Raw genomic sequence first — 20,768 nt, forward strand, 5'->3', positions numbered from 1 at the left:
AATACATTGTCATGAAAATATACATATAAACATCAATTACATTACAATGTAATAACCCCCTTAATTTTTTTTTATTTTTTAATAAGATCACAATTACACCAATCACTCGTTAGGGTTAGAATAATGTAATCCAAACAACAGAAAGGCACCCTACACCTTTTGATCACCGAGAGCCCAAACTGGGAGGGTGAGAGCATATGGTAGCAGGGGATCGTTAGTTGCAAACTGCTGAAACTACTGATTATAATAATGGGCGGCAAGCCAGCCCCTTCCGCTTATCCAACGGGTAAACAAGATACTTGGCAGTAAACCAGCCAAGGCAACGAGAGCACACTCAACATGAATCACTCTACTGCAATGTTTTAGTAGGAGGACTGAACACAACAACAAAGCTCAACTCGACCGCTTATGCAGCGGGAGGACCATTACAAACAAATATCACTCGATCGCTTATGCAATGGGAGGACAAAATTACAATCATTCAATGTAGGCGGCAAGCCAACCTCTTCCACTTTTCAGCGGGGAATACAAGTATAAAGTAGGAATAATTGACTGTTTAGTACTACTGAAATCAACCTTACAATAAATGTACCTACATTACACTGTTAGCATCCAAGAAGCATTACATTCTCAATGTTATCAAAAGAAATGATTGCAATCTGCTACAATGAGAACTATGGAGATGACAAGCCAAAACCACTACTAACATCAATTCTGAAATTCTGAAAATGCATAGAAAACTCACCATCAACATGCTACGGACACACTAATATGCTTACAAATCATCCAAATCAACTTCAAATTGCATGAGAATGGAAGCAAATAGAAGGTATAGCATAGACGATGAGATCCAAACCTCAAACCAGCCACACGAACACCACAAACGCTCAGCATGCAACCCGAGGCACATCCAAATGGTACGACCAAGCTGGAAAATTCGATCTGCAACTAAAAATCTGAATCTCCAAATCACAATCTGCAAATTCGTGGACCATATCGCCCAAGGAATACTGATAGATAGGGCCAATACCCATAACAGTGCTACAAACACACAAGCAACTACGAATAAAACTCACTTCTTGCCAAGTACGCACCAGCAACATAGAAACTCCAAAACACACACTGAAAACTAAATCAAGCACTCCAAAACGTCACCAAAATCAACTATCCAGCTAGGTATTGTGTCTCAAGTACGAAACTGAAGCAACTAGGAAGCTCTTCCAACTTCGAAGTTCAGTCAATCACCATTCCGACAATATAACAATTAAAATTCTCAAGATTCCCAAATGAGGAGCCAAGCACCTGTATAAATAGATTTCTCAGTTTCGAATTTAAATCCAAATACCGCCAAATTCACCTTTCAAATTTGCATTTCATTTCCCAAGGTGGGCCCAAGCTTGGCACCACACTCATATGCCAAAACTCATGCCAAAAAGGGGAAAACCACGATTTGGCAAGTAAATAATACTTGGCTAATAAAAATAATATCTTCACATTCACTTTTGGTGTCCCCTTTATCAAATAAATATTTCACCTAGCTAGACTTAGGAAAATAACATTATGCACAAGTCTCAATAAAACAGTGTTCCACGGAAACGCGTTTCCCCCTCCTAGGCCCAAGTCCCCCCGTCCCTGAAACCCGTCCCCGAAACTTTTTCCCTTTGTCCCCCCGTCCCCGAAGCCCGTCCCCGCGTCCCCCCGTCTCCCCATCCCCAACATCCGTGGAACACTGCAATAAAATTGATTAGTAATATAAATAATTAAATATTAAACTTAAAGTAAAGTAATAATATTTAATTAATTCACTTATATCTCCAATACTGATTGCAACCAAATCCACAGGTGAACTGAAGTGAAGAAAAACACAGAACTGCACTGGATCGGAGCTCTGCCCAAGACTGCCAAAAATAGCAATACCCGAGTTGACACTTACTAAAAATATTAAGTCAAGAAAAACTACTTTGAAAATCTTGATCATCGAACCTAGAGAGAGAGAGCTCAGAAAACCCAGAAAAATTGTACTATCTAGTCAACCCAACACCCACTTACTAAAAATAGTAAGTTCATAATTCTCCTCAGAATTGAATGCATGTTATACCACCGAGAAACTCTCGAAAAACCCAGAAGGATTCCACGAACAGAAATGTAGAATTCCCACCGGACGGTCCTCAAATGGCTTGTGCAAAACTCCACAAAAATAGGAAACCCAATTCTCCATTCCAATTAGCGTACGGGTCTTCGAAATAGGCCAATGGACCACTGATTACTCCTCACTGAGAAGGGGACATTACATACAATGAGTCCATAAGGATATAATCTCCGGAAGTACAATAATGATATGAATGCATATATCTGGATCTTTATGGAGTTCTTCAATCTTCACTCGAGCCATCACAAACATGATGAAGGATGAACAAGACCCAGTGGGTGCAAAAAGCACTCCACCCAACCATGTGGTACTATTAGGTCCACCCCTTGTGTTAGGAGATATCATCTAGACCCACAAGACGGAAGCAAGCACACAAGGATACACACGGGACTCTTGTGAGACTCACAAAACTACTATCCCATAGACTCATCATAGTACCACCCAATTCTAGAGGCCCAAAACAAACCATGGAAAGATAAATAACATGAAGAGACCACTAGGTATGTAATAGGGAAGAGTGTCATCACTAGGTTGTCATGGGTTACCCTGGTGAGTCTTCACTAGGTCCCAACCCCAATCTTGGGTTACCCTGGTGAGCTCTATCGACCCCCATACAAACTCTAGTGGACCACACCAACCTTTCAAAGGGACAAGATTGGTGGATGCCATTCCAGGTCTTCTCTACTTACTCCGAACCTAAACAAGCATCCGAGAGTAAGAGAGGCAGCAATTAATCTTGTTAATGTGATCTAGCTACCCACCCAAGTTCTTTGGTTTAAATTTCCACTTGGTTACAAAACCCTCATTGAGTTAACCTGGCGACCTCTTTGGGTCCCGACCCCCAATGAGAGCCACTCCCCCCATGACTTGCACCTAGGAACCCAAAAAATGACACAAGACCTATGACACCCAAAACACGAGATGACAAGGTCCCTACCATAGCAAGACATGACTCACTTGCTAGAAAGAAGATTACAACGAGGAGTAACAAATGCGACTAAAAATATCCATCTAGCATTACAAGACAACTAGAGACTCAAAAACAAAATTACATCAAGAGACAAGAATAACCACACTAAAAAAGAATCCAACGCCCACTTAGCCTTTGGACACAAAATGCATTAAAACAATATTCCTATGGTTCCAAAATTATAAAAGCAAATCTTCATATCACATCGAGTCTTAGAAATAAAACAAAGAACATATCGGGCCAAACATAAGAGAGCCAGAACACAATTGTACTGATTTAAGCCATAACTTTCCACTTCACAGCATTCTCTTTTTGATTAATGGTAAATTCGATTACCCCTAAAATACCCAACGTTGACCCACTTGATACTTATATTAGACACAATAAAACTGACATTGCCTTTCAATACTTATAAAATCATAATCTACTCACACTTCTCAACTATTATCATTTATGATTGCACAACTAATAATAATACGGATGAACAAATAAAATATATAACTAAAATTGTATACAAGTTGACGAATTAAACAAATACTCGAGAAAAAATAAAATATATGCGTACTTATATATATATACGAAACTGAAAAGTGAGCCACTGAAAAACATATATACAACGCTGCTAAGACAAACAGTGCAAGAAAAGGAAGCACACCTATTTTAAGGATTGGTTTCAAATCAATTTGAATATCGATAATAAATAATATGGTATTACCTGGCAAGTGCATACCGAGATCACACGGATAACATTAAGGAGAGCATCAAGAAAAGACGGTTGATGATTATGGTAATGACTGCGGCAAAAGACAAGTTTACATGCCGACTAACAATCGACTTCTAAAGGGACATACCGACTTATTTGAATAGAAAGTGAATCATTAAAAAAATCAGTAGAAACACCATATGCGGGTTGAAATGAATTGTCTAGAGCCTGAACTGGTTATCACAAAATATCAAAGGACTATCAGAAGAATAAATAGGCTAAACCATTGACTAACCAAAAGAGCCAGCCAGGACAAAGAGAAGAAGAAAATTCTACGCATTAGCACGAATGGGATAAATATGAATATATTGAAAATAATACTCGGTTAACAACGAAAGCATTGCCGAATAAAAACCATCAGTACATAATCGGAGGCAATGAAGGCAACGAATGTGTGCTGAGGGTAGCAATCGACTAATGCAGTAGCCGCTAAGCGAACTAGAATCATACAAGGACTGGGAAGAGCGAATCGAGAATGCAATCCGCCGGATATCAAGCGAACCTAGAGTAGAGCATGCTCTGGCTCAAAAGGGGTAGTCACACACAAAACACAAAACCATGCTAAGGGGAAGAAAAGAAATCGATGCCGAACCAACGCTGCCCAAAAGCAAGAATGAGAGAATGCATGCCGATTTTGAGAATCGGTTAACCAAGGATGATTATCGATAATATTCGGTTAATTTAGTGACCCCAGGCAAACCAAAATTACAAGAAGGCAGATACGCTTTTCGCAAGGAGGGACAAGTATGCCGATATAAAAATAACAGCATTAAAAAAACAAAAAAAAAACAAAGTATATATACCGATTTTTAATATTCAGTGAACAAATGAATCAATCCGAAAAAATTTAAAAGAGGACATGCCGATTATATAAATCGGCTGATACAGTGAGAGAGGGTAATAGCTGATTCATGCATAAATTAACCACATGTATAGACATATGTATTTTCAACCCGACAAAGACAAAGGATTTGGGAAAACAATCACAAAGACCAAATAACAGAAACTTGGTTTCTTAATTTTATTGAAGCATTAACATGATATATTACGGAAATTAGACAAAGACGAGCATTTCCAACTTGGAGTCCAACGCCCGATGGAGAAGTTCCTGGAGCTGCAAGTGATCCACAAATTTCTTCAGGAAACTAGATTCAAGAGTCCCTTCCACCTCGCTATCAACACCAAATTCAAGATTCAAAAACCCCCTAGACAAATCATGACTCGAATTCCCCAAAACCCATACCAAAAAAAATACACGGGAAAATTCTTCATAGGAACCAAAATTTCTTCTCACCTGTTTTTTCGAAAAGGCAGGAGATATCCCCTTTCGAAAGTAACTCCCCATTCGAAAATGCATGCAAGATTCCTCCCACTAATTCCAATAATTAATTATATTTTGTAACTCCCTATTACACATTCAAATAATTTAATTTTAAAACAAACAAATATAAATTGGTTTTTAATACATATCAAGAGCACAATTAAAATACCAAATTAAATGTCTTATTTCCCAATTTAAATAATCAATACTCTGAGGCGGGGAATAGTCTTCTCTTGAATAGTCCAGAATTCATCTCAAACTCCCTCCAAATATTTTATCTTGAATATGAGTGTCATTGTCCTGTCAAATGCTTGGACAAACTGAGTAAGGAAATCATTTGCTTTTCTCTTTACATCTTCAATCCATTTTCTCAACTCTGTAAGTGTATCTCTTGCTGCCTCATGATTAATATGTAGTCCATGATCAACTGCAATAGGGAAACAAAGGCAGGATTCTCATGCCTCATCCCTACAATATATTGTAATGTCCCCTTTTTCGCTCTAGTTGTTTTGGGGACTGTTGGCCAATTTCGAGACCCGTTGGTCAGTCAAAGGTAGAATTAGGGTTTCCTATTTTCTAGAAGGATGTTTTGGCATTTTTGGCGGCTTGCATGTTGAAGTTTTATAGTTTTGATTCTGGATTCCTTCTGGGTTTTCAGAAAGCTTTTCAATGATGCTACATGCGTAGCAATCAATGGAGTTTGGTAAACTTACTATTTTAGTAAGTGGGGGAGAGGACAACTCATTTTTTTTGGTTTTTAGAGAGCTTCGCGATGGTGTGACATGCAAATGAATATGAAGAGTTTTCGGACTTGCTAGTTTTAGTAAGTTGCGACGACTGCTCAAAATGTGGTTAAAATGCTTTTGGACACACTTACTATTTTTAGCAGGGTTTCAACAGGTTTGTTTAGATGGCTATTTCTGGCAAGTCAGTTTGAGCAGTTGGTCTTCCAACATTTTCTGGAGCTATTTTGGAAAGTTTGAGATTAAGCTAGCTGAGGTGGTGCCCAGTCATCATTTATCCAATCACATCATTTCAAGATAAGGCGTCCAAATTCAATGTCCTGACTCATCCATCAAAGAGGATAACTACCAAGTGTGGGCACAAAGTTCAATGTACCTACCCTCACCATCTATTGGTTGAAAATTCAAAGGTCATGTGTCCCACTTAATGTAATTTTGTCATTGGTCAAGCATTAAATGCTTTATAATGGGTGCAACAAACCCTAATTAGGGTTTTCATCTTTCAATATTGGCCATTGATGTGGATTTGATCCTAGCCCTGCATTGTAATGAGAGCACTATATAAGACTTCACTCTTTCATTTGTAAAGGTTAATAGTTCAGCATAGCAAATAGTTCAATAGCATATAGTTAGAATAGAGTAGGAAGAGAAGGCAAAGATTGTTGCGAAGACTTTGTTGTAAGCAGCATATCGATTTCATTGAAGTTGATTCAGCAATTTGCATGGTCTCTACTTCTCATTTAATTTTCATGTTGTTTAGATGAATGGAAGAACTTTGTGCTTGATCAATGGTGAAATTCATTCATCCATACTACTAACACTTTGCTGTTTGTAATGTGCCTTGCGTAGTCAACTGGATCCATCTTAGCCAAGCTTAATTTCAATTGCTATTTCTTCTTTGATATGCATCATTTTGATGGTGTCTATGCTAGTGGTAGTGATTTGAACATCATATGCTTACCTTAGGAGATTGCACTAAACTTTGTGAATTTGTTGCTTTGCATGGCAATGCAAAGTCTAGTTGAGTTCCGCCAAAGATTGTCCATCGCTCTTACATTCCTAGGAGTTAGAGTAGCTTCCTAAATTCTTTATCCCTTTTTCCTATTTTTTAATCAAGTAAAAGTTCACATTCCAGCGACATTCAAGCATTCAAGATTCAACATAATTCCCCCTTGTGATTCCAGCAATATCGCATCATACACATGGAGTCTATCCAAGAGCACGTCAAGACTTGGCATTTGGAACCCTAGAGTCATCCCATTTGATTATGCAGTATAGCACTTGGGAGGATTTTGTTCAAGAGAGTATAGAATACTTAGTATTTTATTTTGTGTTGCATAGTGCATAAAAACACCATCAACTGGTTCCTAGTTCAAGAAGGACATGTATTGTGTATGTCACAATACTATCCAAAACCCAATCTCTTAGACTTGAATAGATTTGGCAACTCTCTATGGAAGCTCATTTCTCGAATGGCTACTAGGCCACAATAAATAGAAACACTTCCAATCTAAGTCATGGTAATGTGAAGGGGTCATGGTAGGTCAATGTGATGACTGGGTGCTCAATAGAATATCCAAGTAGGAAGACACTATTTGCAACAAGAACAATTAGCCATATCTTAATAAAGTTGAACCTAACATCTTTTAATCTTCTAGCACAGGGCTCATAAAACAACATAGTTGCCCAACACACAAGACAACATGGGAAAGCACATTAAGCCGATGTACAAACAAACTACCTCAAGATGTATGTGTGCACAAGATAAGTAGGTGTGTGTCAACTACAAACATGAATTTTTGGGTGATGCAGGATTGTGCCAATCCAAGCATGCTCTTGCATCATTATGCCATGGACGAGGATGCATTAAATGACATCCTTTCTACATTTGAAGGGTTGCTAAGAGAGCTTACATAGAACCAATCGAGGAAGTTAATCCACCAAACTGTTTAGACAATAGCTATTGAAGAAATAGAGCCTCATGCAAGTGGCCAATATGGTTCTTCAACATTTGAATCCTTTGCAAGAAGATTATCATATTTCTTTCTTTGAGGTCACAACTTCAAGTCTAGTGGATTTTGTGAGCATTAATGATGAGGGACTTTAGTTTTAGGCCACATTGTTAAAAGAGCTTACATAGAACCAATCGAGGAAGTTAATCCACTCAAACTGTTTAGACAATAGTTATTGAATAAATAGAGCCTCATGCAAGAGGCCAATATGGTTCTTCAACATCTGAATCCTTTGCAAGAAGATTGTCATATTTCTTTCTTTGAGGTCACAACTTCAAGTCTAGTGGATTTTGTGAGCATTAATGATGAGGAATTTTAGTTTTAGGCCACATCTTCACTAGAGACAGGAAGTTTGTTGCTAGAGGTTGATAGTTATCTTCAAGTGGTTAGTGAAGGATCAGAGTCGGAGAAGTGCATTTTCGTTCATTTGAGTATGATTTAGCATCTGAATTGCACCTTTGATTAGGATTGGATACAAAGAATTTACTACCAAGTTTTGACATGTCCAAAATCACCTACTAACAACAACAAATGTGGATGAAACTTGCCCAAACTAAAGGAGAAGTCTCCTCCAAGGCTTGCACACCCTATTAGAGGCTAAAAAAGTTATGTAACAGTGAAAAGAAGGGCAGAAATGCAGTCCCTAAGGCTGCTGCTTCATAGAGACATGGCTGGAAATGTGGTTTCAGAAATAAATGAAGTCTAAGCCCTCTTAAGAACCTTCCAAAATGTTGATGCTTGTACTAGATGTACACTGAGCAAGATATGATGCAAATATACTCCAATGATACCTAAAAAAGCTGGTCGCTGCCTTAATTAGCCTCCCAAAATGATGGCACAGCCCCTTAACAAGGGCAATCAACAAATAAAGTGACCCGAAACAAAAATAACACTCAAAAAAGGTTAACGCAGCAACTGAAGGGTTTCCAAAACCCTCAACTCAGCAAATGACAGTTTTAGTGATCTCTCCCAATTAGTGGCATCCAAGATTCAACAAGCATAAGTGATTAACAAACTCGCAAAATTCTGAACTCTGCAATAAAACCCTCAATTCATGAACTTTCAAATCTAAAAATTATCCAATTAGTGTACACACAACTCCTAGATGGAATTGCCAATGTTGGAGATGAGGGTATTCATCCTCCAAGATCCTCAAATCAACCAAGGGTTTTCAATTTTCGAAGCAACCTTGAACACAAAGTGCAAATTTTGTAAATTGGGTGGCAAAGATTGATCACAAACTTGATGATCCAAATGTAACCAAAGTGCCCTCCTATATCACTCCAATTGGGCCCTTGAGAGCAATTTCTTTAAGTAATTAATAAATGCTTTTGATTTAATTTAATTTTAAATATTTAAAATACTTTTTATTTTGTTAGTGTTGAAAACACTTTTTGTTTTAATAATAATATTATTTAAGTTGCCCTTTAAATTAAATTATTAGGCCCAACTTAAAATAGTATTAAAAAATATTTCCCTTGGTTTGTCCTTTAGTGTATGCGCAATGGGGGTAGGCTAGATGTCTTCTTCTCGATGCTATTTCCAAGAAGATGTCAAGGCAAGTTTGAAGGGCTACAATTTGAGAGGGTGTTGTCTGTGATACAAAAGGTTATCATCTAGATACAAAAGATGACAACTTGACGTTTAGAAAGGTGCAATACAAGTATAGTTAGGATACAAGATATGAAGAGTCATGAAAGATCCCAGGCAGATTTGTCTGAATTACAAAGCCAAACAATGAATCCAATGTATTTCCCAAGCTCTCATACAAATTCAAAGTCAAACTGGAAGATGAAGAATGTTCTCCAACCCCACATACACTGGAAGTGAATACAAGCAATACCCTATATACCACGTGGTGTATTTGCTGCAAATGGCATTCCTCCAGCTGCAATGAACCACGTCTCCACTGGAAAGATGGTAGGCCACGCTGAAACCCTACTGAGAATTGATGCCTCTGTCCTTAATCACCACACACAATGCCTTATAAGTCCGGTGCCAAAGATTGCTGAGGGCTACGTCCCAGCCAATCCTAATCCTGGGGTTTGCGTCCCAGTCTAGAAATCGCTCTCCAGAGCAAATTCATACAAGTTGTCAAATATGCAAAAGATGATGATAGAATGAAGCTCCTATCCCCTTATAACCCCTCTCAATTGCAAATCGAACCCTAATTGTCTCCAAGTGGCATGGTCTAGTGGAAATGTTATAATTTCTTATTTTAAAGTGGTCATGTTACTAGAAAATGACCTTTTTCCTCATAGACAGAAATCCGCTCACTGAATTGCCCTGAGACCAAAGAGAAAGATTTAAAGAATTTCAAGATCTTTCCAACGAGCTATCACACAATAGGGTGCGCATCCAGATGAGGCCAAAAATCCCCTTATTACTCCAAAATGGCTAACAACTTAGCCTTATTTAATTATTAAACGCTAACTTAGGAAATATTAAAAATATAACCCAAATAGCCATAAAATGCCCAACTGACATTACAAACCCTAAAATCATCCTGTCACCTGTCTGTGACTGAAGTCGGAAATCAAGGATTCACTGGTAGTCTCATCCCTAAAATCTAGGGATGCTCCTAAAATTTAGGAAACAAGCCCAATCTCTCTGAAACTGAACCCAAAGAGGCATCTCATGGAGACCCAACCTTGGGCATGATCAAACCTCCTAAAAAGTAGGAACTGCCTCCTAAAAACAAGGAATGTCTCCCAACTGATCAATAACTGCTAGAATACCAAGTCTCCAACACTGAATAACCATACCGGGTCTCTGTCCAACCCTGTCAGCCTACAAGACCCCATAATAAGCTGACTCACATGTCTCTGCTAGACTGAGCTAGAGTGGGGACATGACAAGTCACTACCTGTAAAGTGTCATTGGACCTGAAGAACCTATTAACCTATTCTAGCAAAAGTAATTACAAGTTCCTAATATAATAATCCTACATCCTTGTTACTGTGGGGATATTTAAAGCCGGTGCACAAGTCTGATCCTGGTGTGCTTGGGAAGGGCAGATCCTTACTAGATGATAGTGTTCATGGAAGAAACTCGATTGGAAATGGCTATTCTCATAATAGATGGGCTGCTCCCATTGTATGCCCCATATCTAACAAAATCCCATCTGGCAAAGGCTTATCCAGATCTATTGTTGATGTAGATCTTAGAGTAATTGAGCACTCCTAGTTGTTTAGGTTAACACAAAGAATTTTAAGTATTCCCTTATAGCATTACCTATCTTTTGTTGTGAGTTTTCTTGTTATTTTTCACTTGGACGAAGAGTGAGTATTGCTTAGTGTAGAATAGTGCAGGGAAGAATTGATTTGGGTTATAGGGGAGTGTTGTTTAATGAATAGACCTGATCTTTTCACAAGTCAAGGTTACTTTTGAAAGTTCTAATCTAGTTGGTTGCTAGTTGTCTTTTACATGCCTTTAGAGTATTGAGACTTGGGAATGCCCCCTGGAATCTGCATACAAAGGCTTTCTCTTTAAGCAACTAGAACCTGTTTTCTCTTTAAGAAACTAGAACCGATTCAAATGGCTGCTACACTGAAGATTTTCCCGTTCTCCAATGCCTGATGAAGACTGAAACCCTTGGTCTCTGCTCTCCACAAAGTCATGAAAATAAAATGCCAAACAATAATGAATCGAACTTCTTCTTGTTGAACATATATAATCCTCAAGAAGTTCGATTTTCTCCCATAAAGCACTTTAATAACATTAAATGTTATAATATTAAATTGGCATCATTAAATGCAATAATGACCTTGGGTTATGTGCACATAATTAATTAATATTTTGGCCCCCTTTTATGATGCCTAGACCCTCAACTTAAGTCACTTAAGTTATAATATAAAATTATATTATAACTTTATGATATAAAATTATATTATAACTTTATGATATAAAAATATATTATAACTTTATAATATAAGCTCATAACCAAATAAACATTAATATCTCCATAATTACTCAACATTTTTGCACGCCATTTGAACAGGGAGTTGACATGAGGAAACTGCATATGACCATACCCCCTTTACTAAAAATAGCAGGGGTCCATCTCTAACAGTCCAAGACTTACTAAAAATAGTAAGTAGAGCAAACGATATCCGAATGATGCCAAATGAAGACCAAACTGAAGCACTCTGAACACTGACCATACCCCCTTTACTAAAAATAGCAGGGGTCCATCTCTAACAGTCCAAGACTTACTCAAAATAGTAAGTAGAGCAAACGATGTCCGAATGATGCCAAACGAAGACCAAACTGAAGCACTTTGAACACTGGAGATGATACAAATCCTTAGGAGACCCTCTAACCATCCTCATTAGCCTATGAGGGTCAGGATGATAGACTAATCCTCACTGAAGAACTGATGTCAACAAGAGGGGGACATCACAGGTTACCATATGTAACATTATATTCTCTTGCCACTTCCTTGAGATTTTAAACAATGAAAATAATTCAATTCTATTGGAAATAAAAATATATGTTTTTAATGATGAGGTTTTATATATAGCAAGTCAATGAGTAGGATGATCTGGTCCAAATGATTGATTTAAAGGCTTCTGCAGACTTTGACATGGCGAATTTATGTATGAGTGGCAGCTGGAGGTCAAGGACCAGGAAAGCATCCTCAACTTATGCCATCAACTCCAAGATGGGCAGTTGCCAATGGAGCTGGAGTCATTCTAAGTGTCTGTGATGATGAAGTGGCTCGTTATGAGAGTGTGAATCTGACGTCTACTGCTGTACCTGTTCTCCTTCTTCCTCCTCCTACAACTGCTTTGGATGAGCATTTGATTGCAGGACTACCTCCCCTTGAGCCATTTGCAAACTTATTCCACAGGTGAAGTCTATTACTGTTTTAATTTTTTTCTCTCTTATTTCTCATGCATCTGCAGCTGAATTATTTGTTTAAATAATGTTCACACTGATTAAATTTACTGTGTCATGTTTTTCCACACAGGTATTATGCAATTGCTTCTCCCAGTTCTACTGAGAGACTACTTTTGGGCCTGCTAGAAGCTCCACCATCGTGGGCTCCTGATGCCCTTGATGCCGCTGTGCAGCTCGTGGGACTTCTTAGGCATGCAGAGGACTATGCATCCACAATGCGAGTGAGTAGATTTGATCTTGCCATGGTTGTGGTAGAATGCTTTTATACCTTTCCTTCTTTAGAACTTAGGATTTCATATTAATGTGTTGTTTCTACAAATTCTCTGTTAAATAATTTGAGAATAAATCTGGACCTAGAGTTTATTTTCTAGTTTTAAAGTCATAGAAGGAGAGCATTTTGAGGCAAAGGTCTGTATACTTGCTTATATATTGCAACAAGGTAATTTTTTATTGATGCTTTGTTGAATAGTAAGTCAAGGTTCTAACTGAATGTTTGGTGATATTGTACTAGGTCACTTTTTGGCAATAGATAGCTTATGTTTGACATGGAAACATTGCATTGAAACAGTTTTCAAATGTTTTCCACAACTTCAATTCAACTGGTTTTTACCTGTATTATCAATTATGTAATGTTTTCTAGATTTATCTCTTGCTCTAGAATATTTTTTTCAAAAACTTATAGGAGTGTATCAGCTACAGAAACATGATGATCTGACTCTTGGGATAAAATTTAGCTAAGTTTAATGAATGGTCAGAAGGCAAAAAAATATAATAATTTTCTAATTATCTTATACTACTTTTTAAAGAAACTATAATGTCCCCTTTTGGGGTTGCCCTAAATCTTGCTCCTACCATTACCAAGTCTGCTGGCTTCCTCTCTTTATTATTCTGAAATCAGTTATGAAGTTCGATGCTACCTTGAATATATCTATTGATCATCTTCTTAGTTCCATCCTTCTTCAAATGATGTCTCTTTCACTTTATACCCTTCATGGAGAAAAAGGGTCACATCCTTTGGTTATGAAAAGATACATATGTTTGGCAACAACTGCTGCCCTTTCGCTGCTTATTTAATCTTCACCTATCTCTCACTTCTCAAACCTGTCTTTACTGCTTTTCAAATCTACATATATCCTATTTAAGATCTGCATATCGTCTTCTTCTAGATGTGCATATCCTATTTCCTTCTTCCCCTTCTCAAATCTTATTTCATATCCCTCCATATACTTCTGCTTTGAATCTTCTCTAGATCTCCTCTAGTTCCACTTTATTCCTCCCCATTCCATTTGCTCCTTCTTCCCCTTTATATCTCGCAATGTGAGGGAGAGGTCACACCTCTTCATCATGTCTGCCTTTTGGCAAGAGTTACAACCTTTCACAATTAGCACCCTTTGAAAGAATGCAACCCTTAATAATTTCTACCTTTTTTAAAGAGTCACTTCCTATTTACTTCCCATTCCTTTCTTTTTCCCTTAATCCTTCCTTGATTCACATGCTCCATTATTTCTTCCTTTCTCCGTATCCCCCCATTCAAATGAAGTTCTCTTCTCCCTTTTATATCTCATGTTTGAGGGAGTCGCATCTTTTCATTTCATGCCTTTTGACCATTCATTAAACTTAACTAAATTTTAATTATTTTAAATTTTATTCTTCTATATTTTAATTTTAATTTTTTTTTATTTTGTTATATTTTAATTTTTTTTTTTAGCATTTATTTTTAAATCCTTATTCAAAATGGGGACATTATGTTGGTAAGTAATTAAGTGTACTTTAAAATATCTCTTATGCCAATTGAATGTACCAACAGAAATACATCACCTTTAACATAGCTTGGGAAACCAAAATTCAAGTTCACACAATCGTTCTCAAGAAAGACATTTGAAAAATTAAATTGGGGCACACAGAATAATATACATAACATAAAAGAATATTAATTTTCTTCAAGAAATTTGAGTTCCTTGAATTTTCTAAAAACTTTATACTTCTTTTTAAGGAAACACATCCATGTTTCTTGGAGTAGTCATCTATAAAAGAAACATAAAATAGTGTTTTCCCTCATGATGGAATAGACATAGGTCCAAACACATCACTATGTATTAGTTGCAAAATCCCATTTGCTTTGGTGACATTATTGGGAAAATATATACAATTTGTTTACCATATACATTCACCATGTACATCACACGGATGTTAAGATTATGAAGATTATAAGAGAGTGAACGATGCATTCACCATGTATATCACACAGATGTTGCAAGGCGAAATCCACAAGAGGCTGTCCAAGGAGGCAACAGAGTTAATTGAGCAGTATGGATCATGGTACATATAGTTTTCCACTTTCACATACCTAAGGATTCATGGATTTCAATCCGAACCTTACAGGCTTCCTAGGTATCCTACAGACAAAATGATACTACTTGAGGTGGTGAGACAACTTCTCGAGTTTGATTCTATCCAGAAGGACAAACACAGAATTGGGATGACATTTCCTATTTCGATAGGGAAGACATTGAAGGTTTGCCATTCCACCATTGCAGCTAACACAGTGATTGAGGAACTTGCATTGTATCGCCTTGCGACATACATGAAGAGAGAAAGGTTTGATCCGCATAAGAAAGTTGGAAGGACCAGGGGAGATAAGTTCGTACACAAGGTGGACGTAGAAGATTATTGGGCCAACCTAATGAATGAGCAAGCAATGAAAAGAAGAATGTGGTCCAGAATGTCCGTGGATTTCATGAGGAAGTGTGAACTTTTCCTCATTCTTGATCAGATATTGGATGACAAGGATCATACGCATCTACAATATGAGAATGAAATGAAGAAGGCAATTCTATTGCCTAATTGGTCAGAACAAGAAGTGACAGATTTGAGTGTATTGATGAGAGAAGTCTTGAGTGTATTGATGAGATGTAATGAAAGATGATGCTACTCCCATGGATTTCCAGATTACTTCAGTTGCCATTGGTCGTACTACAAAAGAGCCGGAATTCTAGGAAGTTGGTGATACTCTCAAGGCAATCAATTTCGAGATTGGATAGGGAGATAGAGAAGAAAGAGAAACATAAGGAAGAAAATATCAGACTTAGAGAGTATATTTTAGGGATAAGGCTTGAGAATGCCACCCTTATTTCCCCTATTGCAATTGATTGTGGACTACATGTAGATTATGAGGCAGCGAGAGATACACTCTCGGAATTGGAGAAATGGATTGAAGATACGAGGAGACAGGCGGATGATTTCCTTACTCACTTTGTCTAGGCTTTTGATATGACAACAATGCTCATATTCAAGATACAGTATCTAGAGAGAGTTTGGGAGGAATTCCGGCCTATTCAGGAGAAGACTATTCCATGCCTTAGAGTATTGAAGAGAATTCCTATGTCCACATTGGTCAGGGAGAATATTGTGCATAATGAAGACAGATATGATTTCCACGGTTGGTATTGTTCGTTAGCCATGAAGAAATCTGCTTATGAGCACGCACAAAAGGATTGTGCAGAGATGGGGGGATCAATTCATGAGATCCAATCGAAGGTCCTTGCCTCAATTGAGGAATTATTGGGAGTGGATGTTAGCGAAGCCAGTGGTTTACACTTCGCAGAATTAAGAGACAAGATGAAGTTCATGTACTTCAATCGGTTGGTCTCTTTGAAGAAGGGTTAGATGGATGACTTGTTTCTTTGTTGATTCATGTCCACAATTCGCAAAAGCTCATGCCAGATTGGGAGAACACCTTGGATGCTTGCTCGGATGCGTTGGACGTTATTGATCTACAACAGGATGCCTTACCTAACAGTTCCATGGAGGAATTAGATTCTATATTAGCTAGATTCTTGGAATATGCTGTGAGAGAAAGAGATGCAGGACAAAATCTTCTAGAAGATTCCCTATTTTATGACTAGGTGTCTTTCTATTGGGCCATATGTTGGTGGCTCCGTTTTTTATGTAAACCCTAATTAGGGCAACTCTAGGGCTTTGTTGGCATGATCTTGGCCCTTGATTTTGATTGAATCTTGGCCATCCATTTTGTTTGAGGCTCTATATATACCCCATTGCCTCTCATTTGTAAGAGATTTTTGAGAGTTGTTGGTAGATGCTACAGATTTGAATACAAATCATTGTTCTAATTGATGGTGATTTTTGTTTAAGTGTTGTCTTGCATTCAAGTTTGTTAGATTGAATGAAAGAATTTGTTGAATGTATTTGTGTGGAATTTATTTATCCATACCACTAGCCTCTTGCTGATTGTAAGTGTGCCTCGTGTGGTCAACTGGAAGTTTATGTGAGCTTAACTTCAATTGTTATATCTCCATTGTTATGCATTAACTTGAATGGTATCAATGTTTGATGGTAATGATCTAAACATCTTTGAAATATACCTTAGATGATTGCACTAAGCTTGTCTCAAATATACCTTAGACCTTGCCTAGTAGGATTCCACTGAATTCGTTCACCCTTTTCTTGCATTCTAGGCTTTAGAATAGAATTCCTAAACCCTATTCCTTTTGCCCCCTTTTTTAAATTCTTGTTAGAATAGTTTCAAGAGCTTCATTGTTAAATCCTAAGTTATCAACACACCTACTCCACATTCATGATAAGCAAAGTTGATATGAACAATTGCGTAAGTCCCCTAGTGAAAACAACAATTCACATCGACCATTGAGTTACCCACTCATCAAGATTTGACTGTAGAAACCTTGGAATCATTTTAGTTGATCTTACCCTTAGCATCTAAGGTGATTTTGTTCAAGAGAGGGTAAAGTACTTTGATATTTTATTCTGATGCTTGCATGTGCATAAAACACACATCAACAGGGGCTAATTCCGTGCCTTGGAAGAATTTCACCTTTGATTACTTTTCCTTGATGCCTTAGATCTGGCACTCATCCTTTGATTGGGGTAGAATTTTCATGTGGTCAAGGAATTCTGCTTGAGGAGGAAAAATACTCCATACCTTTGTTTTGGCGCCCCTTCCTTGACCTGGGCGCTAAATTGACCATGTGCAGGAAAATGTCTTGAGGAGGAAAATTCATCCATGAACCTTGTTTGACACTCCAGTACATGCTTGGGCGCTATTTTGATATGGTCATGGAATTTTGGGGGTGGAGGAATGGAGGAAAATATCTCCACCACCCCATTCTAGCGCCCACTTCTCCTTTTGGGCGCCAAATCCACCATGCCAAGGAATTCCTCCATGACCTCATTTTGGTGCCCCTTCCTTATTTGCATGTTGGCTTGGGATTTTTTTTCTAACTTAGCCATTTTTGCACACTTTCCAGATCAGGTTGCCATCTTGGGAATTGAAGTGAATTTTTGCTCAGCTAGACTTAGAAGATTTTTCAGTGCTTTCCACTTTGGGAATGAGTTCCGCACTTAGCCATTTCTTGATCAATTAGCCTACTTTTTCAAACTTTTCGGATTTAGAAATGTTTAGGAATGCTCAGTCTTCAGTGCCAAGAGCCCACCTGCCAAGAATAGACTTACTATAAATAGTAAGTATTTCCAAATGTTAAGATTGGGACAAAATAGGACGAGACGACACTAACTAAAATAGTAATTGCTAAAAATAGTAAGTTTGAATTTTTGGCAAAATTAGACCAATCCGAGAGGCAATGAAATCCCTAAAAAATAGAAATTTGCTCAGAATTCGCTCAAATTTCATTGGTAGGTTCCTTGGAGGGCTTTGATTCCAATGCAACGTTCTAGAGGAAAGGCCTCAAATCCAATTTTGAAGGGCAAAACTGTAAAATGGACAAAACAGTTTCTAGACTTGCAGACTTGATCAAATTGACCCCCAAACACTTGCAAACCGAGGAGACTGATGAGATTGCCGCGAAAAGACCCAACAAACCAAAACCAAAAGACCAAGAGGGCCTAAAAAGTAGGGGATCCCCATTTAGAATGGGGTGATGTGTGATTAGGTCACAATAGGGGTGATAAGGGGATCATTAGCTTAATCATCAATTGGAAATTTCAATGCAAATTACAATGCTGGGCGACAAGCCAGCCCCTTCCACTTATCCAGCGGGTGATAGATATTTCCACAATAGTTTGGCAGTGCAACCAGTCAAATTACAAATCTAAGAAACTGAAATGAGCAACAATCACTCGATCACTTATCTAGTGGGAGGACTGAAAATGAAATTACAATCTACTCAACCGCTTATTCAGTGCGAGGACAGTATTACAATAACAAAGAAAGGCGGCAAGCCAGCCTCTTCCACTTATTCAGTGGGTCTGATGTTACAATCCAGAAAGAAGTAGTTGTTAGTACTACTAATCAGCTTTACAATAAAGAGTATGAGATTTTAGATTAAGAACATTACTGTCCATTGCTGCAAATGATAATATAAGCACTCCCAAAACCAACACAGACCAACCACACCAAGAACACAGTGCACACTATCAATTTTCAGATTCTGATATGCAAACCACATTCTGGAAAAAACAGACCAGCAACCTAAAACTCACCAAAATACTCATAACTTTTCCCACATTCAGCGGAATGACCCCAAATCAGATGCAAATGAAAGCTAGAAGATAGGCGATGAAGCTAGGACTGATAAAATGCATCAAAGAGACCCCAAACTATTTTGCACGCATCCAAAGGCAATTACAGCAGGGTACGACCAGGCAGAAAATTCGATTTGCATTTAAAAATTCAAGACTCAAAGACAGGGACTAAAAACTTACATATATGATCGCCTATAGCATAGAGAAATAATGAGTCGATATCCAGAATGAACGAACGCACGAGCAGAGAGATATGAATGAAAATAAGCTATAGCCACACCAAAACCAGCAACCTGGAACACACACAGCACTACAAAATTAGAAAACTCGAACACACTTTGCAATGAATCCATCCATTCTTCTGAGTGAAGAACAGTCCCAAATCTCAGCTAGTCGCTATCTTTCAAGCGAGAAGCTAAGCATACAGTCTAGGAGGCAAGCATTCCTCAAAGCATTCCAACAACATTTTGGCAGCACTTCGTTATAATATTCATGGATAGTCTCAAATGAAGGCCAAGGCACATATTTATAACTTCCAACTCGAACCTCTGTTTCCCTCCAATGTGGGACTAAGCAATGACATTCAAATTCACTTTTAGTTTGTAATTTGCATTTCATTTCTCTTTTCCCAAAATCGCCCATCTCATGGTGGCAAATACACTTTATAAAAATATATCAATAAAGTGTATTATGGCATCCAAGGAAGTAAAGTGAATTATATCATAAAATTAACTTATTTTCCTCCTAAGGCATCCATCTTGCCTTAACAAAAATTCACTTATAAAAATATTTTCCTCAACCACAAATCGCCCAACATATAGAAATGACTTTTTAATATAACTTAGCAATCCCTTTAATAAATCATCCATTTTTGCCTTGAGTTATAATTCAACTAAAAACACCATTTTCCATCAAATACTAAATTTACCAAAACAAGCTCCAAGAGTATGGGAGATCAAATTGAGAGAACTACCTTGCCAGATATAGCCACTGCACTGAGCTGCAAAAACCCTGCCAAAAATAGCACTGCAAAAAATAGCAATTACTAAAAATAGCATACTGTTAAAAATAGTAAGTGTGTCCAAAAGTATTTTAACCACATTCTGAGCAACTATCGCAACTTACTAAAAATAGTAAGTCTGGAAAAGTGTTCAGATTCATTTGCATGTCGCACCATCACGAAGCTCTCAGAAAACCCAGAAAAACCCAGAGAAATTAGCTGTCTTTGCCCCCACTTACTAAAAACAGTAAGTTTGCCAAACTCCTCAGCTTGCTATCCATCGAGGGTTAAGCCTCATGGGCTGCGAAGCTAATTAGTGTTCCTAGGCTTGATCAAGGAGGACGGGCAGCCTCCAAGATGAATTGACGGATGGAAGGGTGAACCACCTTCCA

General features: G+C 37.8%; 1 protein-coding gene across 4 annotated transcripts in view; it reads left to right on the plus strand.

The window, feature by feature from the left end:
• LOC131070776 (protein GIGANTEA) overlaps window positions 1-20,768 on the plus strand; it is a 75,502-nt gene that overhangs the window by 26,921 nt on the left and 27,813 nt on the right. For all 4 annotated transcript variants that reach the window (XM_058006421.2, XM_058006420.2, XM_058006418.2 and 1 more), the window contains 2 exons: window positions 12,570-12,810; window positions 12,931-13,081. In XM_058006421.2, coding sequence (XP_057862404.1) covers window positions 12,570-12,810; window positions 12,931-13,081 — 392 coding nt within the window. The remainder of the gene's footprint in view (window positions 1-12,569; window positions 12,811-12,930; window positions 13,082-20,768) is intronic.

The sequence above is a fragment of the Cryptomeria japonica genome, chromosome 3 (genome assembly GCF_030272615.1).
Source record: "Cryptomeria japonica chromosome 3, Sugi_1.0, whole genome shotgun sequence".
Lineage (NCBI taxonomy): Eukaryota > Viridiplantae > Streptophyta > Pinopsida > Cupressales > Cupressaceae > Cryptomeria > Cryptomeria japonica.